The 21087-nt window shown below is 51.6% G+C and overlaps 1 protein-coding gene across 1 annotated transcript; it reads left to right on the top strand.

The window, feature by feature from the left end:
* Positions 1-539: 539 nt before the first annotated feature.
* LOC112589834 (serine/threonine-protein phosphatase 2B catalytic subunit 2-like) lies at positions 540-20394 on the top strand. The gene is made up of 5 exons (XM_025304556.1): positions 540-690; positions 17919-18003; positions 18087-18184; positions 18480-18698; positions 19893-20394. Exons 2-4 carry the CDS (start codon positions 17978-17980, stop codon positions 18674-18676), a joined length of 321 nt encoding a protein of 106 aa, XP_025160341.1. The 5' UTR covers positions 540-690; positions 17919-17977; the 3' UTR covers positions 18677-18698; positions 19893-20394.
* Positions 20395-21087: the final 693 nt, after the last annotated feature.

Genomic DNA, 21087 nt, shown 5'->3' with positions numbered 1-21087 from the left:
CGGAAGGTCAGGTCGATTTATCATCTCCGTGTCAGTCGTTGTCCAACCGACGCGGCTCTAAGGGAGATGGTCCATCGCCGGTTGGGGTTCCAAAGCCCCGATGAAGAGAAATCAAAGCAGAACACCCCCCTCATCGCAATTCCGCCGTCGTCGCGGAGGACGGCGTTCGCGTAGTGTTCTCTCAGTCTATATACGGCTAGGTCGCCCTTGACGAGAAAAGGAAAAAGAATTGAAGCAGTGGAGCAAGACCCGCGTGTTTCGAATCAATAAGAAAGATATCCCGGCGCCCCACTGCCCCCCCTCTCAGCAGCCCTGGTTCACCTCTTTTTTAATTATTACGAGGAGATATACGCGTCGTGTGCATTACACCCCGAAGCCCTTCCACCACCGAACCTTTTGCCCTCACCCCCTGCACCCGCAACCCTTTTGACCGCCCCGCCAGCCCCCCCCCCCCCCCCGCCCCTTTCTGAAGTTGCACTGACTGTCTTTATCGTATCCTTCTCTATTATATTTGTTATCAATCACACTGGCCTTGGACTCCTCCCTATCTCGGCACGACACTATGCTACTACTACCTCTCTACTTCTACTACTACTACTTTCTACTACTACTACTACTACCACTCAAAACTCCGATTGTTCGGCAACCCCCGTAAAGTCGCAGCCAAAGTCGTTGTCCAAAAAAAGAATGGTAAGTCCCCGAGAGAGCCGACGACTTACTTGACGCCAGATTTTTTCTTTTTTCGAAGCGTGCCAAAAAAAAATAACCCAACGGATTTTTCTTTTTGTATTACGATATATTTGTGATATATATCTTGATCTTAACATTTTCTCTCTCTCTCTCTCTCTCTCTCTCATCTGTTTCTCCGTCTTTCTTACTCTATCTCTTAGTCTCTTTTTCTCTTTCCTTTCTCTTTTCGTCAGTGTTCTCTCTTGCTTTTCGTTTCCTTCCTGTTTTTTGTTGCTTCCTTCGATCGCAGGGATGCGCTTCGTGACGCGTTTTGCTGAATTCAAGGACGTTCTCGTTGCATAAACTTAATATCCTGCAGTCATGCGTTTCTTACTCCTAGCGACGTAGCTAAACAAAAAGGTAATGCACGGTCTCGCCACTGCAATTTTTTCTTACATTAATTGGCAACATTCATTCCCGACGTGCAACGTCGGTATAATAATTATGCCGTTTGCTGATGAATTTTTCTCTCTCCACTCTCGACTCTCCGTCAGTCGCGGCGTATGCCACCACGATCGATACCCCGCTAGAAATGAGCTCGTGTCCAAACGGCAATCGCGCACACGTAAAAATTCTCCGCGCCAGCGGGGAGTGCTTTTTAAGAGTTTCGCGTAAATATGTTCTCTCTTCGGTGAAGAGCGCAGCGTCTTTTCGACGAACGACAGCAACGGTAAAACGGTGTCGGCACGAGCGTTCCACGCGGTAATATTATTTTCCCGTCTTGTTGAGTTGATTTTTCTCTTCGTTTTTGTATATGTATTTTTTTTTTTTAATTTTTTCTCTCTCTCTCTCTCTCTCTCTCTCTCTCTGTCTCTCTATATGTACTTGCATACTTCTGTCTTTCTTCGTCATCATCTCTCTTCTACTTCCTATTTCAAAAACGCGCTGCATAATCGTTTCTCGGACTTTGGATTTTGAGCTAGTATTAATCGCCCATTAATCGTCAGACTCAAACACTTTAATGCAGTTCTTTCACGTCCTCGTCTTTCTCGTTTCCTGCGTTTTATGAATCGACTTCCGTTGTGTCTCACATCGCCGCCTATGTGTACCATACATATCCCTGTTGTCTACTCACACGCTAAATCTACGCGGCGACCTCTCACCCCCTCGCTCCCTTACTCCCCCTCCCCCGCCCTCTCTCTCTCTCTCTCTCTCTCTCTCTCTCTCTCTCTCTCTCTCTCTCTCTCTCTGTCTCTTTCTGTTTCTCTGCGTCAACGTTTTATCATTTTCGTTGAGCACTCTCCGTCTGCTTCTCTTGCGCTTCTCGCGTCGACGAACGGACACGCCACGTATCAACGATAATCGCGCGTCACACAAAGTGTACACAAGCTCTCCCCCGTCCGCGTCAGCAGCGCGTCTTTTTTTATCGGCCAAGCAAACGCGAGAAAATTGTCACCTGTGTCGCAAAGCGGCGGAGGGCATCGGGCGAACAATCGAACGCCGCGGGCTGGTTAGAGCTCCCTCGCGAGGAACCGCGAGACGCGAGACGCGAGCTTCCTACGCGCTCCTCGGATTTCGCGGCCGCCGCCGCCGCTTTCCCTCCCGCCCACGTGTGCTCTCGAATCCAAAATAACGTCACGCAAATGCGCACCGCGGAAAATACGGTCGTTTCTCTACTCGTTCGGTGTGCGCGGCCACCCGGGGAAGACCCGTCGCCTACAATAACAACTGATTCACGTGAATTTATACCCGCCTCGAGTAGAGCTTCATAAAGCTCGCTGGATTAGTTGAGAAAGTTCACTATATATTATACATCCCATATTCGACCATACGCGTCCCCTGCCCTCTCCCCCCCTCTCTCTCTGTCTGTCTCTGTCTTTATCTATCTCTCTCTCTCTCTCTCTCTCTCTCTCTCTCTCTCTCTCTCTCTCTCTCTCTCTCTCTCTCTCTCTCTCTCTCTCTCTCTCTGTCTCTCTTTCGGTCTGTCTGTTTGTGTCTGTCCCTTCCTCTCTCTCTATCTTTCTCTTTCCCTGTGTGTTTTTACCCCCAACTCCTCTCTCTCTCTCTCTCTCTCTCTCTCTCTCTCTCTCTCTCTCTCTCTCTCTCTCTCTCTCTCTCTCTCTCTCTCTCCCTCTCTCTCTCTTTCTCTGTCGCTCGTTCTGGGATTTAACCGACGCATTTCCGCATTGCATTCGTTATGGCGTTCGCGACACGGTTTCACGACTTTTCGAAGCCTTTCTCCTCCCCTTCCTCCTTCTTCGCCGCCTCCTCATCCTCCTCCTGCTGCTACTCTTCGTCCTCCTCATGCTTCCTCCTCTTGTCCCCCGGCAGTACCTAAAACTGCCCCTCCCCTACCTCGTTTGAGTTTCGCTCGTTTGACTTGAGTTCGGTTTATTTGCGCACTTTACGATGCAGCGCGAGATATCTCGCCCTTGTGTGGGTGTGTGCTCGTGGAGTGTGCGAGTGCGCCGTGTGTACGTGTGACATTTGTGTGTGTGTGTGTGTGTGTGTGTGTGTGTGTGTGTGTGTGTGCTGCTTGCCCATTCTCTTTAACAACGTCCAGAGCGAACATTGGGCGTTCCACTAACAACGCTTCCGGTTTTACGAGCGCGACCGGCTGCGCCGCCGGCACTACGAGTTACGTTCACGAGAAGTTGCCTCGCTCCCGGCCGGAGTCGCCGATACGTACGGCGCACCGAAAGTGATCTCAAGGTCCATCGGTGCTTCGATACTTCGGAAACGCGTATTCAAATTCGCGACGTCCGTGTGTTCGCAAGGATGCTTTCACCGCTGCGTCAAGACGCCAGGAATTCATTTCAATTCGGGCGCACGATCGCGTTTCAGAAGAGCGGGACGCAAATTTCATTCAACGAACCTCTCACCCCTTCATCCCCCCCCTCTATCTCTCTCTCTCTCTCTCTCTCTCTCTCTCTCTCTCTCTCTCTCTCTCTCTCTCTCTCTCGCTCTCTACGAATACAACCCGAGCATTCAGCGTCGATCGTCGTCGACACCGCTGCCTCCGCTCCCCCACTCTCTCTCTCTCTCTTTCTCTCTCTCTCTCTCTCTTCCTCTCCCCCCCTCTTTCCTTTCTTTTTCTCTTACGTCGACGAGTATCAAAAGCTCGCGCGTATATCGAGATATTTAATTAACGAGCCCGGCGATCGTGATTCTCTCGACAATTTCCGGTCAGCTCCGCGCGACTCGGTCTCGCCGTCGCGTCGCGTCGCGTCGCGTCGGCTGCTGCGGCGAATCCTCCCCTCTCGCCGACCATGCGTCGCCTCTCCCTCCCTCCCCCTTTGCGCCTTTCTTCCGCGGTGCTCCTCCAGCCGGAGCGAAAGAGGCTTTCGGTCCGAAGGAGGCTCCGGAATGGCCCCGGGAAGCTGTACCGATCGATAGAACGCACCGAGTTCCGTGAGATAACGAGGGAAGGCCACGGAGCATCGATCAACCAGCCCCTTTTGAGCGCGCGGTTCCATCGGCATCTTTACCCTTCCGTGCAACCCCGACCGACTCGGCTCGCTCCTTCGTTCGCTCGCTCGTTCATTCGTTCTTGCCGCACCGCTGCATTCCGTCCTCGGGGCGGGGAGAGGGGGGGAAGGGATGAGGCTGTACGTCCGCATTGCACGCACACACTCGCGGTCTGTGAGTCGCGAAGCTCGCAATTTCGGACGTAGGGGAGGACGTCCGTCGCGCTGACTCGGAGAGAAAGAGAGAGAGAGAGAGAGCGCTTGAAATGTGTCCAAAGCTCTTCTGGGGGATCGAGACAGAGTTGTCATTATCGCGCGAAGTGACATTACAAAGATCGGCCTCTCCGTGTCGCGCCAGTCCTCCGCTAACGTTCACTCGCTGCAAATGAGGGTTATCGCAGTTTACCGGCGGGAGGGAGGGAATATTCTCGTCACGGAAGTTGTTTTTTGCCGAGTCGTTTGGGTAAGCGGGTAGGAATCGAAGAGCAATCGGCTCTTCCGAGCGAGATAAAGCTACTATTCAAAAGGAGCAGAAGAGAAAAGGCGGAAGGGGTTGGGGAGGGGGGAGAAAACGTGGATTGAGCGCTGAGCTCGACGAGCTTTGGCGTCACTCGTCTCGGATTTCTCGGAGGGAGAGGGTAGATTTACGCAACGGGGCGGTTCACGAACGGATCTCTCATTATTATAAGACATCCTCGACGTTAAACATTTTGCCAGCGGAACTCTCTCCAGTTTCGCCATGGCGAGACGAGGTAGCCTCGCGTGATTCGGCGATAACGGAGTTCAGTCGTAGAACGAAACGAGAAGAGGCTGTCGCATCGGGCCGAGTCTCCGAGCGGACTCATTTTTCACATTTCCAGATGAGCACGCCGGCTACGACGTCGCGTCGCACTTTTCCTTATACATATTTTCCATTCTCTCCTCTTCCCACCCTCCCCTTCCTTTTACCGGTTCCTCGAGCCCGGCTCTTTCGTCCCAGGTGAAAATCGGCGATCCCTTGCCTCGTTTTCGCCGACCAGCCCACTCGCTCCCCCCCCTCTCTCTTTCTCTTTCTCTCTCTCTCTCTCTCTCTCTCTCTCTGACGACTGCGATCGATAAAAATTCGACACGGCCGAAATAAATTCACGTCACCCGGGATTCTCCTCTCCTCGAGTCAGTTCCCGCTTTTGAGAACGGAAAGTCCCTCTATCCCTCTTTAATTGACCAGTGCGAAGCGACCTGCCCTCCCTCTTTTCCTCCAGTCACCGCCGTGCGTTTTCTTCGCGGGGAAGCTCTGCCCCTTGTCGCCTCATTATTACAGACTCCGTCGAGGCTTGTAATAAGCGAGTTATCGAGCCGAGTTATTTCTCCCCGCCTGTCTTTACCCCGCGACAGTCGCGCGTCCTTCGACATCACCGCCGTCGTCTTCGTCCTCATCGTCATCGTCGTCGTCGTCGTCGTCGTCGTTTTCATCGCCTCTGTCGTCGTCGTCGTCGTCGTCTACTTCTCTCTCTTTCTCTCTCTCTCTCTCTCTCTCTCTCTCTCTCTCTCTCTCTCTCTCTCTCTCTCTCTCTCGTTCTCCCTGCTGCCCCCGCTCTCGACACATTCTCGATCTTGAGAACAATTTCAAGAGAGACGTGCCGCGCTCACGCTAATGCACAATGCACCATTCCCGAGCGCGCAAAGCTGCCGAACACACTTTTCCACTCCACACAAAAATCATTCCGTTGACCGACATTCGACGCCGGGCATTAATTTTTTTTCTTCTTCTCTCACTCTATCTCTCTCTCTCTCTCTCTCTCTCTCTCTCTCTCTCTCTCTCTCTCTCTCTCTCTCTCTCTCTCTCTCTCTCTCTCTCTCTCTCTCTTTGTCACTCTCCGCTCGTTCTTCTTTCTCTCTTTCTCCTCCATGTACGTTATTATTTCAGCCTCTCTCCTTCGTACACATCTCGAATATTCTCTCTCATTTTCTCTCTCTTTTTCTCTCTCTCTCTCTCTCTGTCTCTGTCTCTGTCTCTGTCTCTCTTTCGCTCACTATCACTCTCTAATCTGTCTCTCTTTCCCCTTCTCCTTGAATCTGCTCGTTTGTTATCGTCTTTACGCTTGAGTTGTTACCTCTTTTTCAATTATATTGAGTACGTGTATCCTTGATTTCATTCGGTTTCTCCGCCAGCCACCGAACGTATCTCTTGATTTCCAGTTTTCTTTCGCGCATGCTAGTGTAATATATACTTAGTATTTCCTAGGATTAACCGAGCGTATTAGTATATGATAGCAATAATAATAATAATAATAATAATAATAGTAATAGCAATAATGATAATGATAATGATAATGATAATGATAATGATTGCGCGCAGAGATCGCGAGAGGACCGCTCGCCAGTCTTCAGTGTTGATGAATGCGAGTAACGCGCGTGCCGCGCGATGTCGCCCCGATCGGGGCGCGGAGGCGGCCTCCTCGAGCGATCTCGCGATCTCGACTTATTAATCGACTTCTTTTCTTTCTCTTAAGCAGTTACTCCAGGAAACTCCTCTGTGTAGCGGCGTTGCGCCACGCACCATGATAATATCTCTCTCTCTCTTTCTCTCTCTCTCTCTCTCTCTCTCTCTCTTTCTCACACGCGATGATTAACCGCGCTGCGTTACGTCGAGATTACTTTCGTTTTGTCCGCGTGTCTCGATTCTTTCCTACCGATTCTTTCACGTCGGAGTCACGAAGGGAGTCGCGACTCTTGATTGATCCTTTCGCGGTGTCTCTCTCTCTCTCTCTCTCTCTCTCTCTCTCTCGCGTACATAAATAATTTGAAGAAGATTGCCCGTGGATTACTCCTTCTCTTCGCGCGTATAGAGTCAATCTCCCGAATCGAGGCGAAGTAATCTCCGACACGGTCGAGCCTTGCCGCGGGCGATCGTACACCTACGTGATTCTGGTCGTCGCTGAAGACTCGAGCAACGCTCGATTGTAATAGATTTCGATCGTTTGAAATGTCGCGGTGATACACACGCAGGAATGCGTCGGAATGCGGTTTTGAGAGTCAGCCATTCGTACGAATGGAGCATCGATGATCGATTCTTTCTGTCACTCGAGACGCATAGCGGGCGGTAGTTGTACGCTCGCTTGGAAGGTTCGACAACTTGGACGCAGGTCGATCATCCTCCCCACACTAATCAACAATTTTCCTCCTTCTATATTTCAGTATTACCGTACCCACGCCCTTGACGACGAAATAGCGGGGGCGTCCGTAACGCGCGGTGGTCGTTTGCGCGAATCCCAGCATCGGCGAAGTCGCTCGCGCGAGACGATCGCATTTTTTCAGCGTATCCCATTCGTAACCCGCTTCGTAAGACATCGCGAGTGCCCCGCGTAGGTCTGTGCGCGTCTGTGTGCGTGTCACGGCGCAAAATGAATTCTCATACGAGCGCTTGGCATGTTTGTCGCCGCGACTGGCGACTGGCGAGTGCGCGTTTTCCCGAAGGAGTCCTGTCGTCGGCTCAGGATATAATCATCCCTCATGATTCCCGGGGATTCGTTTCGCAATTACACGCGCGGGAGGGTCGCGATGAATGTTGCGTCTCGCACTGGAAGAGATGTCCTCGCAACGTACAAGTACAACCCGGCTCGTCTCCAGGCGGGTCCTCCGTGAATACTCGCCGCGCGAGCAACTTCGCCGATCACCCCCCGAATCGGGTTCTTCGGTGGCGGATTGAGCCGCTCTCTCAGAGGAGAGGGAGAACGGTCTCCTCTCAGAGGGTCTCCTCCTCGACCGAGAGGGTGACTTCGCGAAGGGTGTCGAATGAAGCGCGCCGCCTCTAGTAATCGCCCGCGCAATCCGCCACCGACGAACTCGAGCCCTAACGCGACTAACGGCCGCGAGAAAGCAAAGGAAAAAAGAAAAAAGAACAGTGAACTATAACGACAATAGGAATTGTCTAACGCACATGCTTGATTGAATGCCACTTACGCTGTGCACACATTTTTTCTTGTCTGTTCTATGTGTTGTTTTCTTTGCGCAACATTCTACAACCACCTCTTCGCAACCACCACCACTACCATCACCGACTTACTACTACTACTACTACTACCACCAACTACCGACACCAACCAACCAAACAACCAACCAACCAAAAAACCGTCAAAAAAAAAACACAATACGTCTTCCCATACGGGCTGTGTCCGACAAAAATCTCTGCCACCCTCTATCTCTTCTCTTCGGCCGCATTTGACGCTGCTCTCACATTGTTGGTTACTTCTGTCCTTTTACTTACGTCCACGCTCACCATCGGTAAACCGACCATGGGCGCACCATGGCCACCATGGTAACCCGATGGTAACCCGACGATCCGGTCCGAATACGACCCCACCTACCATCGCGTACGGTGAGTTATTTTCTGTTGAAAGTGCGAGTAAGACCTACGTACTATAATCTATCCTCTCTTTCTCTCTCTCTCTCTCTCTCTCTCTCTCTATCTCTATCTCTATCTCTATCTCTATCTCTCTACCTTTATCGGCCGTGTATGACGAACCCGCGGGGACTCAACGCCGTTCCCTACCGAACAACGTACTCGAACGAAAGCGAGCGTCTCTCATTTGATACTCCCGTAACGAGACTCGATAATTACGACTCGGGCCGCGCCGCGGCGGATCATCATCGATCCGCATTAACGAGCGATAAACCTCGTTAACGGCAAGGCGCAGACGGCAGGCAGGTGGTCTGCCCGGGACGAAATCGGCGAGGTTCCGAGGGTTCGGGAGAAGCCGAACCCTCCGCCATCGCTATTCACCACTTTCTACCGTCCCTCCTCCTCGTCCGGAGATCTGGAAAGATTCCGAAGGACCCGCGCACACGTGTATGTTCGGCCGCGAGTCGTCGATCGAGGCAACGGCGTTAAGTTCCCCGGCCGCAGTTATCCACGATTCGAGAAGAAAGAAACACACACAGAGTGTAACCAATAGGAACGTGTCTTAGCACCCAATGGTTCCCGATTAGTCGCGTTGCTCGGTCGTTGTTAGCCCTCTACTGCTGCTCCACTTTTTCACTGTTCGTTGTAGCATTTCCGTGCAGGGTCTATCCTGTAACCTTGAACGTCGCGCAGGTCGCGCAGAAATGGTTTGCAGAACTTCAGCGCTAGATTGAGAAAGCTACAGATATTGCTGCGTCAAGAATTGGACTTACATTTGAGGGAACCAAGTTGACCTTCGTTTCACTCAAGGTCAATTTTTTTTTTTTTCAAAAATTCTTTTACACACGAAAGAAGAGAATGGGACTTCAATATCTCGTGCGAGATATGTTCGATCGATGAAAATTAGCGCCACCTAGTACGAGAAGGAACATGCAAAGCTGCGCGATGACCACGACGCTACGACGTCAAGAGTCGCAGGATAGGCCTTGCAACTGGAGAAGAACGTCGACTGGACTCTTCGCAGTGCGAAAGACACGCGAGTCACGCGTGAGACATTCCGCGTCGCGATTTCTTTCTCCTTCGAGCCGCGAGTCGCTTTGTCGGACGCATCCGAAAATCGCGGAAGTAGTCGAGGGTTAAATGTCCGCCATTGGGTATACGATCCCTCCTGGCTCTCGCTGGGCGACCCGCGAGAGAGAGGAGGCATCGGCGAGAGAACCGACGGCATAGGCGTCGTCGCAGCCGCAGGCGTTGAAGGGACGAGCAAGTATTCGTTGGAGGTTCTGTCTCGCGGCGCGGCGGCGCCTATGATGAAGAACAAACGCCGAAGGCCCGTTGTTGCGCGAGAGAGATCGAGCGACACGTTCGACCTGCATTCGGAAGGATCGCTTCGAGCCGATTCGCTGATGACCTCGCGAGGCGCGGCGCGCACCGACCGATGCGCAAGCAGAGTTTTATTAATCGAGAGGCGCCAGTCGGCTCGAAGGGGACGGTCAATCGCGGCTTCAAAACTGCTTCCGCAGAGCCCGGATAGAGCGCTAGAGAGTAGTCCTGCGCGTGCGTTTTCAGCACACGGGGAGAGGAAGACGCGAGTCACGCGGAATCAGGTCGAATTGATCGCCGGCGGAGTCGCGTTCCTGCGAGCCGCCTGAACGTCGACAGCGGCTCTTCGGGAAATTCGAAGGTCGAGCCCGCTCGACAACGACGGGAGATCGTCGTAATTAATTTTCTCTCGCAAAACGTCTCCGCCGCAGAGAGACGTTCTCGACTTTTTGCCGGGATCGCTTTCGCTGATCTCTCTCTCTCTCTCTCTCTCTCTCTCTTTCTCTCTTTCTCTCTCTCTCTCTCTCTCTCTCTCTCTCTCTCTCTCTCTCTTTCTCCCCTGAATCCTCTGAGCCGTTTAGCGGATGTGTTCGTTGATATTTCCGTGGGAGTCGCGCGCTCGACGATGAGAAGACGAACGAACTTGCCGAGACAGAAAGAGATATCTCCCTCTGTCTCTCAAGGGCGCACGACGGGCCTCCGCGTATGCGAAGCTCGGTGCCAGACTCGAAGTGCGTTTTGATAAATGTTAGCTGGATAGAGACAACTGTCGCAATGGCGGCCGCTCGGTCGATCGGAAACAACACGCGCTGCTCGCGGCTCGCGATCTTTGCACATGGATCATTGCGATCCATTCCGCCGGGTTACTCCAAGCGCTCTTTTTCTTTTCTTTCTTTGCCGCGCTTATTTGTTCGACCGCGATTTGTCACCGACGACGGACTCGCCGCGACTTGCAGATGATTTGCTCTTGTCGGTGGCGGTAGCGCAGAGAGAAAAAATCGTCGTACCGCCGCTGAGTAAAGCTCGGTTGTTCAGTTTGTTCCCTTGCTTTCGAGTAACAGTTGTCTTCGACGAATAATATCTCCCCGGTGATGGCCTCGAAATGCGCGTTTGTGAGAAATCGAAAAAATTTACGGAGTATTTTAATTTTGTAATTTTAAAAATGGACGAAATCGGAATGTTGGAAAATCATTATCATGTATTGAAAGCGGAAGAATCTATCGCTCGCTTGTTGTCAATTCATTAATTATTAATTTCTTTGTCTTTTTTAACTTGTTTATTCTCGCGAAGAATCTTTTCTCTCCTCGAGGATGTCGTAAAACTTACATCCTTCATCCAGGGGGAAGCAAATTTTTCAAACAAAACAGAAGAGAGTCTACTGTCCGTTTGTTGTTAATCTATTAATTATTTCTCTGTCTTTTTTAACTCGCGTATTCTCGCGAAGAATCTTTTCTCTCCTCGAGGATGTTGTAAAACTTACACCCTTTTTACAGGGGGTAGCATATTTTTCAAGCGAAAAAGAAGAGTCCGCTATTCGTTTGTTATTAATTTACTAATTATTAATTTCTTTGTCTCTTTTATCTTGCGTATTCTCGCGAAAGATTTTTTTCTCTCCTCGAGGACGTTGTGAAACTTCCCTCCGTACAGGGGAAACAAATTTTCGTTTCGACGATGATATTCTCGATTGAAGAAGCTAGACTAGGAATCAGAATGTGTTCCGAGCGAATCGGAGATGCTTATGATGAACTGATGCGATAGACTCGCGGGTGTACAAACTTGCGAGATACTCGAAACTAGTAACGTTCACTTGAATGCGGTATGTATTTTTCTGTGTGCAGTCGCGCCATGTGCATACACTTTCGAGACGGTTTGTGCGCGTTACTTCACTTCCGGTTAGGATATCTCCGCTCGGGTCTCCGGCGTATCGTATCTGAGTCGGGAGTGGTACTATTTAATATATTTGTGAAGCTCCGAAGTTTCCGCGTAATGCGAGGTGCTTGAAGAGTCGAAGTTTAGAGCGACAATTTGACTTGGAAATATGGAATCTTCGAGTTCCGCGCGAGCATTCGAAACACCGAAACTTTCGGTCGAGCTAATTTTGCGGAGCGCCACAGATCGCGGATCTGCTCGCGTTGCAAATTTTTTTTTCATTTCATATCGCATATTGATCGCAGCGATATCGCGTTAAAAATTCTTCACGACTGTGATCCTCCTGGACCCTAACGAATATCCATGCCTGGAAATTTCATTATTCGAATGGCTCCTTCGAAGCTGCTGAAGTTCAAAGTTCCAGAGACGCGAGGACCAGCGAAGACCTACGTAATTTTCCATCACGACCGTCGTCGATTTCGGACAAGAGCAGCGCCACGATCACACGACACGCGAAATACGCATATATGCATCATCGTGTGATTACCGTCGCGTTTAACGCGGCTGAATTGCTGATTGCTGATTGTCACGAGGGCGCGGCAGTCATAGCGCAAAAATATGCAGATGCGATGCGTCCGAGCCGAGATAACCCTAGCCGTCAGTGAACGTGACGTGGTAGAGTCGCCAAAGTTTTCGCCCGTTGCAACAATATCAGCCGTAACGGAATATCAGCCCTCTGCAATATCGGCGTTACCGTAATCCATAAGTTTATTTTCGCCCGCGGTCCAGCCCGTCCCGCCGCGCGTGCGCGCGCGGGAATTGTACCCGAATTATTGTTACATTAGCCGCGCCGTCGCGTATGGATGTATGTGTACGTACACGGAGCTGCATAATAGCCTCAGAGCCGGCGGTGTGTGTATCATCAGTTTAGCGGCGTTTTCTAACCGCGCACGTTTATTTCCGAACGTGACCCCATCACGGTGACGCCGGATCGCTCCGCCATCCTTCGAGGTCGATGGATAACGTGCGTGCGATTAGAAAATACTGATGGGGAGCTTTTGCAACCTACCGTCTCTCTCAGATACGGTAGACGTAAATTGTGAAGGTTATTCGCTCAGAAATAACGTCGCCACACTGAGAGAAAAGTATATGATGATTTGGAACTATAATGATATAGTAACTAAATTATATAGTCCGAAATATCATATTTATAGTAAGCATTACCATAATGTCGGTAATAATTACGATATAGTATAACCAACCATGTAATATTTTTACTAAGAATTATAGCAAGTTAAACTAAAATTATTGTATGGATACAAATGGTAAAATGGTAGGTAAAGTAACTCTTTTATATAGTCAATATTACCAGAATGATATTTGCTAAATGATGACAGATGTAACTATATGAATATTAAATCTCACTATTATTATATATATATTTGTGAGTGAGAAATTACCATATATATGTGGTAAGAGTAACTAAACAATTATTTAAGACAATCATTGACTATATATTTGTGTTTATTCTACTATATTTTGCAGGTTCCACCAACTATAAAAATATGGTGGACTATAAAATATAGTGAGAGATTATAGTTGATTCAACTATATTTTTCTATCAGTGCATGTACCAATAGCGTGGGACGATCAACATTTACCGTATCTGAGAGACGGTACTGCAAAAACTCCGTAATAATAACTCGCTCGCATTTCTGCGAAAGCTGCGGCTATTGTGCCGCTTTATGCGTGCGTGCGTGCGTGCGTGCGTGCGTGTGTGTATGTATATATGTGTGTGCGCCCGTTGCCGTCACCGGGGCGGCGTTCGATCCTCGAATCCTGCCGTCTCGAGGCACGACGACGACGACGAAAGCCGCGACGCCGTTGCGACAAGTTACGTGTGCGTAATCGTGCGCTGACACATAAGTGTATAGAGAGCAAAAGGCTTGATCTGTTGTACAAGTTAGTAGTTGACGTATACGTCGTTGTATGTGTCGCATCCTCTCGCTCGTAAGCGCAGGACGCGCGTGCCGGATATACCGATCCGATGTCGAAGGAGCGGCGGGACGCTCCTTCCCGGCGCTCCTGCCGCCGTTGTTCTCTCTTCTCGGCCATTCTCTCGTCGCCTTCGAGAGAACGAGCGACGACAGAGACCTCTTCGAGGAACGGTCTCTCTTTCTCCTCCCTTCTCCCTTGCTCTCCTTCTCGTTTGCTCGTCGTGAGCGGTCCCACGCGCGAGTCCTCGAGGAGTCCGATTCTCCAGAATTGAAATATCGAAGATGGGCCGACCGCGCGACGGCACTCGGGAAACATTTTTACGGCGAGGTCGCGCGTGACCCGTGGGGGAAGGGAGGGGGGGACGGTCGAAATGTTGACCCTACTCTCGACCTCGGTATTCCGTTTAACGCTGATTTCATGCTCCGAAGCCTGAGTCAACTTATTTCGATTCGATTTAACCCGCAGCTTTCTGCTGCGGAAGAGGTCCTCTCGAGAGGCCACGTGCAACAAATTGTTCGTTTTCCGCCATTTCGGCCGCCGAGTAGGAGCCGGAGGAGGACTTGAGCTTCCGTGTAAATCCGACCTCCGCTCCGCAGTCGAAATTTTTATTCTGCTTTCGACCTCGAGCTCGATCTCGCTTAACGCGCAACTTGACGCGCTAAAGTCAGCCAATCTTGATTTTATTTAAGCGACACCTTTGCCGGCAGATTCTCTCGAGAAACCGCCAATGACAAATTGTTCGTTTTCCGCCGTTTCGAGGCGCTGAGTAGTTTCTGCATAAATCAAGACCGGTATTTTCAACTCTCTCTCTCTCTCTCTCTCTCTTTCTCTTCTTTATCGACAAACGTGAGTTTTAAGATGGATCACGGGTCCTCTGCCGATTAGCCGCAAGCCACCTTGCCATTGGTCCCCCCCTCGATTCTATGAATGTCACGGACGTTTCAGGCAGGTCGAGAGCCAGATTCGAAATTTCGACTCGGCCGTTTTCGAAAACGCGATATCGGTCGCGCACGGTCAAGGGGACTCGCGCGCGCCCGGGAAGATTGAAATTTCGCGAACGAGCACGCTGACAAATCGCGCGATACGTTATCGTGGCAGCGGCCTAAGGAGCGCGGATCCGAGCCGTAAATCATTGTTGAAGCGGGTTGGCGCGCGCGGAACGACAACTTGAACGACGTGTTTCGCCCCGACACGAGCCGCGAGAAACGACGTCGATATTTTCGCAGCGCGGACTTTCCCTCCCCCGCCGCCCGCCGTGGCCGCTCGACTTGAACGGGATTTCGATGGAGGGATAGCGAGAGAGACTCTTTGATAAAAATCGAACGAGCAAACGTAATAAGGCTCTCTCTCTCTCTCTCTCTCTCTCTCGGCCGAGCCGCCGCGCCGGTTGCAGGCGCGGTTTGCTTGTGTTCCGCGATACAAAGTGCCGCGCGCAATTCAATGGAATATCAAACAGATTGATTTGATAAGCTTGATTGATATTTCCTCGAATTGCACGTGCGCGAGAGCGCTTTATATCGCAGAGCACAGCGAGTCACCTGCTCTCGCCGTTGTCGTTGCACCTGCCTGCTCGTCAGCGGCCGGGCGGAATTTCGCGCGGCGCGGAAACGAACGCGCGGAGCGCGAAGCTACGTCGATCATCCGGCAAAGTTCTCTCTTTCCCTTTTTCGCCCGTTTTTCCTTTTCTTTTTTTAACGACTCTCCCTTTCCCTCACGCCGATATACACACGCGTGCGTCAGCTCGGCCTGCGCTCCGGCGAGAAGTCGGCAAATGCAAAATGTCTCCTCCTCTCCCGCGCTTCTTCTCCGCTAACGGAAGACCTTTCTCGAGCGGCCGACGTTACGAGAACGTATTATTCCTCTCGTTAAGGTGGTATGTCGTGTCGCAATCGATCGAGCAGCGGCGAGCTCGGCTGCTCCGACGTCGATTAAACGAGCGAACGGAAGCAAGCTCGCGGTGGCTCGGTGCAAATGAGTTGCTCGCGCCCCGACGCGCGCTCCTCCTTCCTTTCTCCTCATTTCCCGGCTCGATGTTACTCGCGCCGCGCGGAGCTCGAAGAGGAGCGGCCGGAGTCGAAATCTCGGGCCCACTTTCGACCTCACACGATGCCGCGCGTTCCATCACGCTAATTTCATCAGCTCCGAAGCGCAGATCGGTCTGTCTCGATTGTACTCGAGGCCCCGCGCCGCCTGCCGGCTGCCGACGTCAGGAGCGACGGAATACACGCTGGAAAATCCTGCGGAATACCTCCGAGCGGAAAGACCCGTGTCCGCAAAGTGACACTCGCGATCGATCGATCGAGAGCGGATCGGTAAATTGCTACGAGCCCTTTCTCTTTCGGCCCGATCACCATCGATGGATCAGCACAAAATTCACGCGACCATGCAACCTGCCTCTCTCCTCGTGACGTTCGTCCTGCGTTAATCCCTGCATCCTTGTCGCTTGTTGCACGCTCGAGCGAAAGGACAGTGTTCTTCGGGCTGCTTCACCGAGAGCCGATCTCGAGCCGATCGCTAGTGTCATTCCACGGATACATCTTCCCGTTCCGTCGTGCGTTTCGCAAGAATTTTTACAGCGTCGTTCGCTCAACGTCAAGATGGCCGCGGCGCTCCAGCGCCGCCGAAAAGAATCCTCCCGAGGACCCACGAGGACACGAATTGCAAATTGCGCGCCATTTTCCGCCCCGCATCCGGAGGATCCGCGCTGATCGGCTCTTCCGTTCCGTCTCCGCGAACGAAGCGTCCCCCAGGAATCCACAGGCGTGAGACGGAGACGCTCGAGGTCGAAGGTAGGCCCGCGAATTTCTCGCCGGCGCGCGTTCTCCATATCGAAGGATCGAGAATGCCTCGATCGAGACGCGCGCGCGCGCGCCCCGGCCGGCGAGGACGAGCGCAACCCTCTCGGGTGCGCGGTGCAGCGCGGCGGCGGCGCCGGCAACCCCTTTGCACCCCGGTCACTCGAGGTAACTCGAGCGAAATGCCAGAGGGAAGTTGGTAACGAATGAAGTTTGTAGTGACCGATGGTGCGTACGTTTCGCGCTTACCCCGCATGTGCATGCCGCTCCTTTTCTTTCGCATCGACTTTGCGCTACGTAACTTGCTATGCGCGTAAGTATACGCACAGTGCAATGTGCCTCTACGAGGATTCTCCACACCGTGTACATATATATGTATATGTATGTATGTATGTATACACACACGCACGCACGTTTACGCAGCTTCTGGTGCACTCGCGTGCGCGCGCGCGTTCGCAACCGCGCGCGACTTGCGTGCTCTTCTCTCTCTCTCTCTCTCTCTCTTTCTCTCTCTCTCTTTCTATCTCTCTCTCTCTCTCTCTCGCTTTCGTCGTCTCGTTTCTTCTTTTTCTCACTTTGCGCAAAAGAATTCCTGAATATTCGGGATTCTTGAATTCTTCGCGTCCGCGCGTCGTGGCTCCTCGAGTCGCGCGGCAGGAGAGAGGAAGCGCGCTCTTTGCGATCGCGGCGACGAGTCCGCGCGCGACTTCTCTCGTCCCTTTGTTTCTCTCTCTCTCTCTCTCTCTCTCTCTTTTTTTTTCTTTCTTTATTCTTATCATTGTTACCACACGCGGCCGCTTACACGCACTCGCCCGCGACGTGCACGGGCTTCTTTGCCTGTAACTTGGCGTTGTTGTCTTGGCGTGACCCGACGAGAGTAACGAGTGATTATTAATAACGTAATGAGCGCCCCGGTAAGCTCTCTGGTGGTGATGAATAACGCAGTAGTGGTTAACGTAACGACGGCGAGAATCATCGCGGCTGATTTGCGCTCGCGGCTGTCGCCGCGAGGCAAATCCGCGACGACGACGTGGCGCGAATGGCCGAGCGCTCTGATGGGAATCTCTTCCTCCTCCTCCTCGCGAAAGCATGTCGCATTATTATTATTATTATTCATTTCCTCAGTGTGATTACTTTTTTCACTATCCTGCACGCTTCATCGCGCCCGTGAATCGGCACGAGGCGAAGACTCGCGGAGAGAGACAACGTAATGTCGGTTCTTCGCTCTCGTCCTTCTCTCTCCCTCCCCCCTCCCCTCCCCTACTCCCCCCTTTTCTTTCTTTCAACTTGAATTCCCCGTCGACGAGCAACGTCGATCGCGCTCTCTCGCCACGTCGATCGCCGCCGGATGATGTAGACGCGAGTCTTACGTCCTTCCCATTCGGACGTCACAAGCCGTGTCTCTCGTATTTATAGGTGCAGCAGCTAATCTACGTAAGGAAGTGATCCGCAACAAGATTAGAGCCATTGGCAAGATGGCGCGTGTCTTCTCCGTCCTGAGGTGAGCGAACGCGGCCGAAGGATAGCAGCGCGGTATGTACAATGCGCCTCACTCTCTCACCGGGCCGGGTCTTTCTTTTGCAGAGAGGAGAGCGAGAGCGTGCTGCAGTTGAAGGGCTTGACGCCGACCGGAGCCCTGCCGCTCGGTGCATTATCCGGCGGCAAGACCTCCCTGAAAAATGGTGAGCAATCGCATCAGTCGCGATCGCGATCGGCAGTTGACGCGTGAAACGCGCTCGGAAACGTCGCCGCTGATCAAAATGTCGTTGTCGTTTCACTTTCGGATCCGGGAGAAAGACGCGAGAGAGACCAGACGTTCTCATTGTTTGCGGACGCCGGCGTCCTATAATGATATTACATTCGGGTAATCTCGAGAAAATTGAATCTTCGCTCCGAGCTCTCGATAATCTTCTGACATTTTTTCTCTTTTCTTTTTTCCCTCTCTCTCTCTCGCCCCTACCTTCCACCCGTCGCCAGCTCTCCAAGGCTTCTCGCCGAATCACAAAATCACCACATTCGCCGAGGCCAAGGGCTTAGACGCCATAAACGAAAGAATGCCACCGAGGAAGGACGCACCGCCCACGCCGGTGAACGTCGAGGAGAAGCCCGTGACAAAACCGCCGCCTCCTGCGGGAGACAAGCGGGACCACAACACGCCGCAACCGCAATCGTGAGCCCCATACTCGTCCAATCAAGGTACGTGGCCGAGAGGCATCCGTCCTAAACGCCGCGGCAGAAGGAAACTGAGAGAGGCCTTTCTCTCTTTCTCTCTATCTCTGTCGGCTCGCTCAAATTTTACGGAACTGTTGCGCGCGATTGCGAGCACGCTGCCGGACGCGTCGCAGCGAGCTGACTCGTCGAGTGAGAAGAGAAAGCAGACGTCTCGCCGGCCTGAAGGGAGACTGAACGTCTTTTACGATGAGGATTTCTCAGGGCGGACGCGCTTCGTTTCGAAAAATCAGACCAATACCTCGAAAACGATACATACAGGTGGTGCATCAGTGTCTTTGTATTTGAGTACACTCTTGTACTCGAGTCGGTAGATATCAATGCATTGTTCCGAAGTACCGAGAGTCAACACTCGAACATTCTTCAAATTTTAATTCTAAAATTTTTCATTTTAATTCCTAAATTTTTCATTTTAATTTAAAAATTTTTAATTTTAATTGTAAACTTTTCAATTTTAATTTTCCTCAAGTGCACAATTACTCCGAAGAGAGACCATCATCCTAAAAACAATACGCACAAGTGTGCTAACATCTACTCATTCGAGTACACGCTTGCTGTACTCGAACGAGCAGATACTCATTCACACGGCTGTGTTCTCCTGGAAAATTGAAACTTTGAGATTCAGAAGCTGGGATGATTTCCCGAAAAGTCCCAATACCGAAATCCGAATGTCGAGTCAACACCCCGAGAGACATAATTTTTCCCAATCCACTCGTTCGAGTTGACGCTAATTTTCGTTCTCAAATGAGTGGATATCAACGCAGTCGACTACGTGCATCGTCCCGAAACGTGAAAACTTCGGAATTCCGGAGCTGGGACGATTTCGTGGAAATTCGGTGTGTGACACCGAATGCCAATCTCGAAATACAATTCTGTCCCAGAGAGAGAGACTATTACAACAAGAAAGAGAGTACGTGTGTGTTAATATCTACCCATGCGAGTGCACTCCTGCTGTAGTCAAGTGAATAGATATTAATTCAGCCGGCCGTGCAACGAGGAGACAGACAATCCCAGTGAAATTCCGGTGAAATTGTATTTCGGGAGGTGATTCCGGTGTTATAGATTTTCCGGCGGGAGTTTCGTCTCGCCCCTGAAATTTCGATAAATTTCCTACGGAACGGTGCGTGTCCGCCTGTTTCACAGTGTGTCCGTTGTTTTCAGATGGCGTGGACGGGTCCTAAAGATCCCCGGCGCTATCGCCACCGCCACCACCACCACCACCACCGAACATTGCGAAAACATTACTCGTCTCTTCCCCCGGCTGTTACAACTAGCGCGCTATTCATCGAGTCAGGAGAAGCCGTCGCCGTCGCAAGAGGAAGATCAGGAGCGAACGAACGGACGGGCGGGAGCGGAGCGCGATCTCTCGTCGTCGATACAACGTTTTTCCAACACCGAGCGTGATCAGCCGCGCGAAAGAAGAAAACCGAAGAGAAGGAGCCGCGCACGATCGATATATATACACACACACGTACACACATATGCACACACACATACATACACACACACACACGACACACATACACGTCCAGCCGGGCGTTTTAGCGGAACTCCTCTCCTCCGAAGATCTGCCTCCGTCTCTTTTCGCGAGCAGAACGAAAAACGTTTGTTTAGCGCCTCCTTTCTGCGATGAACCGCGCTACGTCCTCCGATCTCTCTCTCTCTCTCTCTCTCTCTCTCCTCTCTCTCTCTCTCCCCCTCTCCCTCTTTGCCCTTGCTCGCTCACTTTTTCATGTCGCCTCTCTTATCGCAGTCTCGCTCTCTCCTTTTCCCGGCATGCGTGTGTCCTGCGGGCTACATCGCGCACACGCCCGCAATGTATCGACTATGAGCGATCGAGCGATGTGTAATCTGGATAGATTCGTTACGCGTCGGCCGGGTCAGATGTCACGCACAGGAGGGTGGACGATCCTAGGCGCTATATTTCTCTCTCGTCCTTTCCATCTCCTGCGCAACGACGAGGGAGTGAGAGACAAAGAGAGAGAGAGAGAGAGAGAGAAAGGAGAAAGAGACGGAATGGACGACACGCGCGCGGTTAATGTCTAATGAGAAGACAATGGTAGACAGCAGAGACAGCGCATGAAAGAGAAAGAGAGAGAGAGAGAGAGAGAGAGAGAGAGAAAGAGAGAGAAAGAGAGAGAGAGAGAGAACGGACGAGCGGTCTCCGCCAAAGAAACAAAAAGGCAGCTGGCCTGTCGGTACACGGCGGAGCTTCCGGTTTTAGAGGTTTTACTAGGTTCTTAAGATGTCCGCCCTGAGGTGATGCAAGGGCGTCCCCCCCACGCACTGGGTGGGGTTACTTAAATCTTAAGTCGAGCTAAGCTTAGGGCTAAGTCGTAAGTTATATATCGGAGAA

This window comes from Harpegnathos saltator, unplaced genomic scaffold (assembly GCF_003227715.2).
Source record: "Harpegnathos saltator strain DR-91 unplaced genomic scaffold, Hsal_v8.6 scaffold626, whole genome shotgun sequence".
Taxonomy (NCBI): Eukaryota; Metazoa; Arthropoda; class Insecta; order Hymenoptera; family Formicidae; genus Harpegnathos; species Harpegnathos saltator.
The sequence above is the reverse complement of the archived record's forward strand: the minus strand, read 5'-3'. Positions and strand labels throughout refer to the sequence as shown.